Here is an 11,260-nt window from a genome sequence, read left to right on the forward strand (position 1 = left end):
AAAAAAAGTAATAATAAAGATAATTTACAAAACAGAACAACAAAACAACAGAACTGTTCACAACTGAGTATTAAAGAGCTATTGTTAACCCGTATTAATAGGCGATACATGACTGTTATTATTGTGTTTTATTTACCGTTTAATCTTTTATTAGAAGCATTATAAGCACTTTTACAAAAACAAGGCAGTCGATGGAAAAATCATATACATTATAAACCTTTAGTTTACTACGGAGTACTCCGTATTAATTAAGAAATTTATTCATATTATGCGCATTGATTGGTTATGATATACAAAATTAAATCATGTGGATTTAATCTAAGAAGCAAAGTGCCAATTATATCAAAACTAGTTTTACTAATGTCATGTATTTTTTTGGTTGTCATTATATAATCTGACAAGTTTGTTTAAGGGCACACTTTCTTGAAGTTGCTACCTAAATGCGTGCGATTAACATATCTCCATTTTTAATTAGAGATTGAAACCAAATTACAGTAAATTGTATAGCGAGTTTAACTAACTTATTTCGATGACCTTAGGTAAATATTTTATAAGAAATTAATAAAAAGTAAAATTGATCAACAAGATACTTCAGTAACTACAGTGTGTTTAAGTAAAAAAAAGGTATGTATCCTTCACAAATATTCTACTAAATTGCAACAAAATTATTATTTAATTGAGGTGTAAACAAATGAATTGCTTAAGCTCGACATGTTAAAAATTTAATTCAAGCATAGTTGAAACAAGCTCGAATCCGAATTTAAACATATTAGATCGTTTAATAAATGAACTCATGTTTCTTATATCGAACTCGAATAAATTCGCAAATGTAAATGACCATGTCTTTTTTATACATAGGTATAAATAATACGGAGTAATATGATAATAATAATAATTTTATAATACTAAATGTACCGAACTTAAGCTTAATATATTATGCACAAAATGAATCAAGTTCGAGCTCGAGCTCAATGAATTTAAGACTGACTAAATTTATCTTGATACGAATTAACTCAAGCTCTTGTTCATACTTCTTCATCTAATCTTATTAAAAGGATCATACTTCCTCCATCTAATCTCACTAAAAGGTACATTTAATCTCATTAATAATTAATTTTACTAATTAATATTAAAAATTAAAATGTTAATTAATTAATTTAAATTTAAAATAAAAATAAAAAGTATAAAAGAAAGTCTGAAAGTGTAAACAAATTAAATTGAAAGGGTTCAAAGTTAAATTAACATAAAATCATACGTGGTTGGCGCATAATCAGGTCGTCATAGTCGGGCTATTCGAACTTCTATGCGCCTGACACTCAAACCCCATACCAATCCAATCAACAACTATTACCATCCACGTCACCCCGCACCTACCTAGTTTGACCAAAATACACTACCAGTATCACTACCACCATAATCCACCATCCCCAAATTAAAACCCTAATCTCATACTGTAAAACTTGATTAATTAACTATTAATCGCAAAATGTCAAGCGTGTTTAAAAAAGTATGGGAATCAGTTTCGATCCGTTCTCATTCGAGTAAATATCATTCGAATTCATCTTTTAATTCAGGTCTTTCTCGTGTATCGTTATCACCGACAGATCAAATCATGACATGCACTTCATCGACCGGTGAATTTGATCGAATTCCGATTGATGTGTTGATGCAAATACTGAAGTTACTCGAACCGGAAGAAGTAGCTAGATTGGCTGCAGTTTGCAAATCATTGAGATTAATTGTATCTGATAATAGATTATGGATTTATTACCTCCAAAATCAGCATGTTGCCTGGGAGTCTATTTTTTTCTCGGAGATTAATTTGCGAGCTGGCTATCCGCTTCGGTATGTATGCAATTATATTTATATTATATATATATTTTTATTATTTATTATATACAAGATACACGGTGTTTAGGATTGTTTGATTGGCATGTGATTTCATGTTATGCTAAAATTGTGATTGTAGAATATGTAATGAGATGCAATTGTTTATGAATGTATATGGTCAACGAGCACAAGTACCTGGAGCTATAATCATTGATGGTGTGTATCTATATCTATTATACTTGCTAGATACTCATACTTTCGCATTTAACTTGATTTCTATAAAGATGTCAATTGAATTATGAGGTTTATCTGCTATCTGAAAATGTATCAGACTTCACTCCAAATAATTATTATATGTATTCAACTTACCAAAACTTCAGTGTTATGTATAAAACTTTAACTCATTTATTTATGTTCTAATTCTTATAAAGGTGGTTCTGGTTATTGTAAATTTGGTTGGAGCAAGTTTGATTCCCCGTCTGGGCGGTCTGCAACATTCTTAGTAAGTGATCGCTTTGCCGACTAGAAATTTTATGGAGGTAATAACTAATATCGTTATTTAATGCGTAGGAATTTGGTAATATTGAGTCTCCAATGTACTCAAGGCTTCGTCATTTTTTTGCAACAATTTATAGCAGGTGCTGATCGTTTTTAATTATAGCTACACGTATCATCTGATTCTGAAATTTAGCTCACTGTACAAGTTGAATTATTAACAGGATGCAGGTGAAATCGTCGACACAGCCTATCGTTGTTTCAATTCCAATATGCCAATACGATGGTACAATTCTATAATGATTCACATATATGCTACAGGTTTTGCAGAAGTTTATGAGCTGTATTGATTTATATGATTTATATGTTTCTTGTATGCTCTTATAAATATATCTTAATTCTTAGATACTGAAGCTGCTAAAGCTGCCAGAAGACAACTTAAAGAAGCTATATACTCGGCATTATTTGGCATGAATGTTCCTGCTGTTTGTGCAGTCAGTCAGGTTTGACTAACTACGTCTATTACCTTTCTCGTATCTGATTCTAAAATAATGTTCAAAATTCACTAGAATAGAGGTCGTTAAACATCATGTGTAGTGAAAAGATCTGTATTTGGGTTATACTCCTCTAATGTCATGTATTGACCATGAACAGGCCACTTTAGCTTTACTTGCAGCCAAAAGAACTTCAGGAATCGTTGTCAATATCGGGTTTCATCAAACATCTGTTGTCCCAAGTACGTTATATTCGTGACCAAATAATTTATTTATTTATTTATTTATGTTGAATTATTTGTAACATATATTTTGTTGCATATGCAGTTTTAAATGGCAAGATAATGCGCAAAGTGGGTGTGGAAGCTGTGGGAGTTGGAGCATTAAAACTTACCGGATATCTTAGGGAGCAAATGCAACAAAGAAATCTACATTTTGATTCATTATATACAGTGCGGTCTTTAAAAGAGGTATCAAAAACTTATTCAATTTTTGCAGGATATACCGGATCATATGATTTTGCAATCCTAAATAAATGTTGGGTTGTATTGACATGTAGAACCTGTGTTATGTTGCTCTTGACTATGAAGCCGAATTATGTAAAGATACAGAAGCATCATATGAAGTGGCTGCTGCTGGTTGGTTTACTCTTAAACAAGAGCGGTTTCAAACAGGGGAGATTCTATTCCAGCCACGCATAGCAGGAATGTATGTACAAGTTGCCATTGACTTTGACCTTTTGTAATCTCTATAGTATATATTTTATTTCTGTGATTATTAAAAAAAATTTACAATCTTTCTTTGGTACAGGCGTGCAATGGGTTTGCATCAGGCAGTTGCGCTTTGTGTTGACCATTGCGAAGATGCTGAGTTGACTGCTGATGACAGTTGGTTCAAGACCATAGTTTTGGCTGGAGGAACTGCATGCTTACCAGGAGTAGCAGGTCAAACCATATAAACGTTAAACGAGTACTAATTATATTTATATGTAAATTTAAATGGCCAGTAAATGCTATCTTTGTTTTCTTAATGATTTGTCACTTAACAGAAAGACTAGAGAAGGAATTGCATGGTCTTCTTTCTCCATCTGTTGCCAATGGAATGAAAGTGATAGCACCACCCTATGGTGCAGATTCTGCCTGGTACGGGGCAAAGATCATCAGCAATGTAAGTCATATTAGCTCATTTTCGGTCTTAATTTATTCTTTTGTTAGCATTTGGTCCTTGGAATAGTAAAATATAACAAGTTTTCTATTTTGTTTGGGTGCAGTTGAGCACCTTTCCAAATTCATGGTGCATCACAAAGAAGGAATTTAAGTCCAAGGCTAGAAGGAATCTCATATAGTCAAGTTGAGGGTTTGCGGCCACTTGTAATATATGGACAACAGTAACAATAAAAGTATGTATGACGATATAGAATAGAAGTGATATATATTTATAGCAGTTCCCTTTGTATTCACTACTGTTTCAACTCAAATATATGGTAAATACATAAACTGTATATTAGTTTACTTATCTTTCTTCGCTTTCAAGTCTCTATTATGAGAGTGCCCCTTTTGCTTCCCCTTTGGATCGAAAACGGTAACCCAATTAGACCGCCTATGTATTAGTAAAATTATTTATTTGTCCTCCACGAACAAAACCTGAAAGTAAAAACCTTATTCCTTTTGCTTTCCCTTTAAAAAAATATTTTGGACCAACTGTCAACGCTTTCACCTTAGTAATTTGCTTACTTCCATTATATGCTACTACTCTATTACTCGTACTAGATAGATTTATTTACTTGGATTTTAAAAACTACTTACAAAAATATTTCTATATGAATATGAATATTATTTGTTGGCAAATTACTACTGTATTAATTATTAGTAAAGTTAACAGAAGTTTACGAAACTAAAGGGAGAGATGGAGATGATAAACAATGAAATGACAACGTGGAGGGAGCAGCATGAAACCTGGACAACCTAAAACCAAAAGTTTAACTAACAAACAAAACAAAACAAAACAAACACATGCAATTCCCCCCAATTCATCTCTTTTTAATGAAACTTTGTTAAATTGTTAATGTTAAATACATCTTTTGACCTACGTTTTCCAATAAATCCCTCATCTAACTAAAGCTTCAACGACCTGCATTTCTCATTCCGGTTAGTGTATCCCTAATTTGTCGATTTTCGATTGCAATTTGCCCATTTACCCTAGAATGTTCGTCTTTTTTCAATCGGTTGTTTGTTTATTGGTTTTTCATAATTTGCATTTGTAATTGCCTAATTTAATTTGCTCATCCTTATACAATATTGATAATCTGATACATTTATGTATAGATCTTTGACTATGGCCTAACGGTATCAATGTAACTCATTTTGACATCTAATATCATGATTAGCTACGCGTTTGCTGCATGTAATTAGTTATCTGTTATCCGAACTTGAATTGACTAGGCTACAGCATTTCTTATATTTTGACCATGGGCGATGGTTTACCGAAAGCCTCTTCGCATACAAGCAAGCTTGAATCCCAAATACTCGAAGCTGTAATAAAGCGAGAATCGAAAGGAACTTCAATCAAGTCAATCAATAGAATAATCTTGAAATTCCCAAAAATCGACGAGAGTTTTAGAAAATGCAAAGTTATATTCGAACACTTTGGTACGTACATTATGACGTTGTATATTTGTATGATAAAAATGGTTGCTTTATTTATTGTGTGCTTTTGTTTTGTCGTTTAGATGAGGATAAAAACGGTTCGATTGATATTAAAGAGCTGAAACACTGCTTTGAGAAGCTGCAAGTGAACTTTACAACCGAAGAGATTACTGATATATTCAAGACGTGTGATTTAAACGATGATATGGGAATAAGCTTCAATGAATTCATTGTTCTTCTTTGCCTTGTTTATCTTTTAAAAGAAGATCCTGCTTCTTCCAATACTGTATCCTTTCCTAATACTCTTATTAATCTAGTCAAATTTTGTATTAAACTCTTATTAATTCGTTGTTCTTCTTATTGTTATGTTCTTGACAATGTTAGAAATCGCGAATGGGAATCCCAGATTTGGAGGCAACTTTTGAAACATTGGTTGAGTCATTTGTGTTCTTGGATAGTAACAAAGATGGTCATGTTAGCAAAAGCGAAATGATTCGTGCAATAGAAGAAACCAAGCAATCTGATGGTCAAATTGCCTTGAAAAGATTCGGTCATTTTCTCTGTCTCTTTTATATATCTATACACACGTGTATCTATTGTGAAAAAATGCTGAATTTGATGGTTTTGTATTTGCAGAAGAAATGGACTGGGATAAAAATGGAACAGTGAACTTTAAGGAATTTCTGTTTGCTTTTACTCGGTGGGTTGGAATCGAGGATGATGAAGAAGACTAGTGAAGTCCAACGTTCTGAAGCATTTGTTTGCTTTTGCAATGAAGGGAGTTTTGATGATTTTGAGCATCGAACATGAGTAAACTTAGTGTTGACATGAGTGAATGAACTTGTTTGCTGCTGTTGTTGCTTTTTTGCTAAAAGAAGTTGAAGTTTAGATGATTTTGAGCATGGAAGATGCTGTATTTTTGTTGCTGATGGTTAGTCATTTTGTTGTATGTAAATCTGTTTCTTGGATTGTTATGCAGTTGTTAGGAAAGTATTTAGCAATGATAAGATTCACACAACTTTTGTACTGTATATTTGCTGTATTCAACTTCCTTAAGTACGCCGAATGCATTGAATGAATGTATCAATATTTTTTTATTTTAGGAGTCACTGACGAGGTCCGAACTCAATGTCGGAACTCACTCACCAGATCATTTCATGTGAAGAACCATGTACAGTCGTACCGCCCATCAGGAGGAAACTGCTACGGCGAATCCATAAAGGCATCACGTGTGGTAAATCCCCCTCGGGTGAGGCTCGAAAGCAAGACGTCCGATACTTCCGAGACACATGAAATGGACGGGTAACCTCAAGGAAATTATTTTGCAGCTCATGGGAGTCGAACCCTAAAGTCAAGTCACCACCAATGAACCAACACCTTGACTTCAATGAATGTATCAATATGAAGAAAATTTTTCACTATAGCTAAGTTGAAGAAAATAATCACTATCACAAAAGCGTGGCACTAAACAAGTATAGAAATGTTATGTATAATTTATCAGTTTTTTATCTTTATTTGAAGAGCGAAAGTTTCAAAGATGATTAGTATGAATCATTTTGGGAAGTGCTTTTTTCATGATTATTCAGCAACACAAGTGAAAGTGTTTTTGTAAGAAATTGTGGAAAACTGATCATAATTTTATGTTATGTTTAAATTTAAAGTTAGAAAACATCGGAAAATATTATTTGAAACAGACAAAGACAAAAGAAAAGACACTATTTTCAAATAAATGAAACCCCACACAAATCGAACACGAGCACCACCCGTAACCCTTCGTCACCACCTCGTATAAGTTATAGCAAACAAATTGCAAATTTGCAATCCGAGTAAGCAACTCGCAAATTGCGAGTGGATATTGAAAAGTTTGAAAAACCCGGGAAAAGCATCTCGACATTTTATTATAATCGGGATTTTTTAGTAAGATTTCTTTTATAACGACGGCATTCAGAGGTGTCGTTAAGATGAATTGATGTGTTGTATTAAGTAGTTAATGTTGACTTTACATGATCACTATTAAAAAATTTAAGTAAAGGCAGAAGTTCCACTCCCTCGTTTTTCATGCTTATAACCTTTTCATTTTGAATCTCGCCGGAGCAGCTTGTTTTTAGTTCTCTGTGCAACATTTCTTCCTTATACTTCTACCAATTTCTTTCTCCTAGATCTGCTCTTCGACGGTTTGTAGCTTTTTCAAGGTCGTCATCTCCGGCCACCGGCATCTCGCCGGTGGTTCGGCCTTTTCCGCTTTCTGTTCAATAAGGTACGCCGCCTTTTCCCTTATTCCGGCGACGGTTATGGCCAGTTCTTCAGCTCCGGCATCACTTACGGCGACCAGGCGACGAATTCGTGTTTTCCTTGCACGGGTTCTGGGAGCTTTTCGTGTTTTCCGATGGAACTCTACAACCCTCTTGGTCGGACTTCGGGTTGGTGTGGGTTTGGGGTCGATTTGGTTGACTGCAGGTGTGCGTGTTTTTGTGTTGTAATCCGACAGTGTTCGGTGGTTGGGCTGCTGCCGGCGGTTACTGAAGGTCGGTGGAAAACTGATGGCGGCCTTAGGTGGTTGCTAGCAGTTGCTACCGGTCTTGGTGGTTGCGGGTGGCGGAAAATAAAGGTTAGCGGTTTTTGTTTATTGGCCGACTGCTTGAATCTATGACTGTTTGAACATGGGGGTTTGTAAATGTCCTTAGAAAACTTGGCAGAGATGACTGGTTCCTACATGGTTTGATTCTGCATTGGTACTGTTCTGTTAGCAGTTGGTTTGGTTCATGTAGTGACCCGTCCTAATCCACCTGGACGAAGTCTTTAACATATGGTCCCATTGCGAGCTACTGACCTCTATATGCCATGAACGACTCCATGTAATATCTTTAAAATGAGCAAATGCACAGCGGAAGATTTCTTTAATACCTGAGAATAAACATGTTTTTAAAAATGTGAACCAAAAGGTTGGTGAGTTCCTAGGTTTATCATAAACAATAAAATTCATAATTTTTATAGACCACAAGATTTAAATGTGCATGGTATAAATGGGCCCGAATCCTATACCCACATGTAATGTACATGCAATATCTTTTAAATACAGTACACATATCTCGTGTACGAAACCATTTTTCAATAATTCTTTGTAACCGTACACATATCTCGTGTACAAAATATCATACACATAACCTGTGTATAAAATCATTCTCTCGATACATAACATTCGCTTTTCTTTGCTTACTTTCGTTGCTTGGTAACCGATCTTAACATTTAATGCGCATCATAAATATTCCCAAAATAAATAGAACTTTCAGTCTGTAATCATTAATAAACCTCGAAGTACTAAACACCACGCCCACTAGCTCTTCCGTCTAGTGAACATTCTGGGTGGGGGTGTTAAACCCGGTAGCTACTTTTAGGATTCGCGTGAATTAGGGGTCATACCCGTTTCCTAATTCTTAGGTTACCAAGCTATAATAATCAAGGGGAAATATTCACATCAATTAGTGACAATTATAATGTCCAACTAATTCAATAATAATTAACAGAACTTATGTCTGTATAATAATTCAATCGAGGAATGTTTCGCTTGTGTTTATCTCGTCAAACATTTATAAAAGCATCTCATGTATTCTCAGTCCAAAAATATAGATTTCAAATGCATTTAATAAACTAGTTGTAAAAACAGCGCATGTATTCTCAGTCCCAAAAATATAAAGAGTAAAAGGAAATCAAATGAACTCACGATACGATATTTTGTAGTAAAAATATGCATACGACGGAACTGAACAATGCAGGGTTGGTCTCGGATTCACGAACCTATATCAGTAATATATATCAAATAATATAAAGAACCTATATTAGTACAATATATATTTTAATTGTTATGTATATATATATATATATATATATATATATATATATATATATATATATATATATATATATATATATATACTTTCATATTCATCTTAATATTTTATTAATTAAAAAGTTAATTAAATATGTTAGACACTTATTTCAAAATGTATATATATATATATATATATATATATATATATATATTTAAGCTTATATAAGTTAAATTAGTATTTAAAAATAAAATGGTTTTATATCTATTAATATTTACATAACTTATAAATATAATCTTTTAATAAGGATTACTTATAATTATATTCATGGTATAGTTATCATATTTTCTATTTTTCTTATTATGTATAAAATAATATTAGTAGTAGTAATAATAATAATAATAATAATAATAATAATAATAATAATAATAATAATAATAATAATAATAATAATAATAATAATAATAATAATAATAAGTAAACTACCTCAAAGAAGTAGCCCTTAAAAATGCCCAAGTTCGGGTTTGAACCCACGACGTCCCGCTAACCCGATAACATCCTTAACCACAACGCTATGTGTTTCGATTTTGAACTAACACCCAACTTAAATTGTTTTTAACTTTTACTTCTGCATCCTTCTTCTTCTTTTAAAACAAAAAATGCCCGAGCCCAGGCAACTGTTATCGTTTTCTTGTAATGCTTCGCCTATTTAATTGTTTATCATGTACCAAATTGTTTTATTATCTTCATCCTTACATCCTAACATCATCATCATCATAAACATTGTACCATTATCATCACCAATATCATTTTAACAGAAACCGTATCGATTAACATATAAATCACGATCATAACCGTTCATTATCATGAACTCATAACCATAACTCCTAATCATAATCGTAAATCATAACATTATCATATACATCACCTTGATCACAATTACCCTTTTACTATCATCAATTTCACTTATCATCAAAACAACTCGATCACCCCTAAAGTCTGACCCAATCCCTCGGCCCAACAGCTAAGCATGTACACTGCCCAAGTTAAATTAAACTTACGGCCCAACTAAAAAACGTATTCGGCCCAATAAGAAAAATAAATACTCTCGGTCCACCATGTACCCAAATACACGGCCCATCTCCTAAGATGAAGGCCTGCAGCCTGTTTTCCACTTCGAAGTAAAAAGAAAAAAAATTCGGTTGCATGAAGATTACATGAATTGTCACGTGAATAAAGCAAGTGGGGTTTAATTAGTTTTGATAAACTAAATTTTGTTTCCCTTTTTAGACAAGAGCTAGTGGATAAGTAGTGGGATTGTTTTATAACAAAAAATATAGCCGAAAATTTGCACAAGTGGGGAGCACTAAAGAATTTGGTGATGATGGATAAGTTAATTGAACGTGATCACCAACTCAATTATCTTTCAAGTGGGGTTTGCATTTGTCGGCCAAAATAAAGAAAACATGATGTAACATCATTGAGTGATAAAGTTGTTGGAAGATTGCAAATTTCGAATATATAGTAGCTGTGTTGTTTTAGAGGTTCAACAATTAATAGAAACAACGATTTGAAAAAAAAAATGATTTGTAGCTGTGGTTGCCAAAAAGAAACTGATATCCGTTCATAAAAGCCGTTAGTGTACAACAACATATATCACTAACTCAGACAACACATATCCATTCTTAGAAACCATTAGTGTACAACAACATATATCACTAACTAGGACAACACCTATCCGTCCCTACAAATAAATACATTATATACATACATGTATACTTATTCCACTCACCTTAACAATTCGGTGACGGTTTTACACTTCCGCAAGCTTCAAAGCAAAGTACCTATTACAATAAGTACTTAATCAACACATGAATTAGTTAGGCTAAACACCAACCATTCACTAATGTGCATTTAATGACTTAATGCATTAGAACCCCCATTTACTCCAAAATCGTCCGTTTAAGAT

At 33.3% G+C, this 11,260-nt stretch overlaps 2 protein-coding genes across 2 annotated transcripts; both read left to right on the forward strand.

Moving 5' to 3' along the window:
* Window positions 1-1,313: 1,313 nt before the first annotated feature.
* Window positions 1,314-4,309, forward strand: LOC139857544 (actin-related protein 8-like). Its single transcript, XM_071846354.1, has 12 exons — window positions 1,314-1,845; window positions 1,970-2,046; window positions 2,262-2,332; window positions 2,401-2,468; window positions 2,550-2,611; window positions 2,731-2,828; window positions 2,980-3,061; window positions 3,147-3,289; window positions 3,379-3,527; window positions 3,630-3,763; window positions 3,868-3,986; window positions 4,090-4,309. The coding sequence occupies exons 1-12, from the start codon at window positions 1,487-1,489 to the stop codon at window positions 4,162-4,164; spliced, it is 1,437 nt and encodes a 478-aa protein (XP_071702455.1). The 5' UTR covers window positions 1,314-1,486; the 3' UTR covers window positions 4,165-4,309.
* A 977-nt stretch (window positions 4,310-5,286) lies between these two features.
* LOC139858698 (probable calcium-binding protein CML21) lies at window positions 5,287-6,198 on the forward strand. The gene is made up of 4 exons (XM_071847534.1): window positions 5,287-5,467; window positions 5,548-5,750; window positions 5,849-6,014; window positions 6,101-6,198. Exons 1-4 carry the CDS (start codon window positions 5,287-5,289, stop codon window positions 6,196-6,198), a joined length of 648 nt encoding a protein of 215 aa, XP_071703635.1.
* Window positions 6,199-11,260: the final 5,062 nt, after the last annotated feature.

Source organism: Rutidosis leptorrhynchoides, chromosome 7 (genome assembly GCF_046630445.1).
Source record: "Rutidosis leptorrhynchoides isolate AG116_Rl617_1_P2 chromosome 7, CSIRO_AGI_Rlap_v1, whole genome shotgun sequence".
Classification (NCBI taxonomy): domain Eukaryota; kingdom Viridiplantae; phylum Streptophyta; class Magnoliopsida; order Asterales; family Asteraceae; genus Rutidosis; species Rutidosis leptorrhynchoides.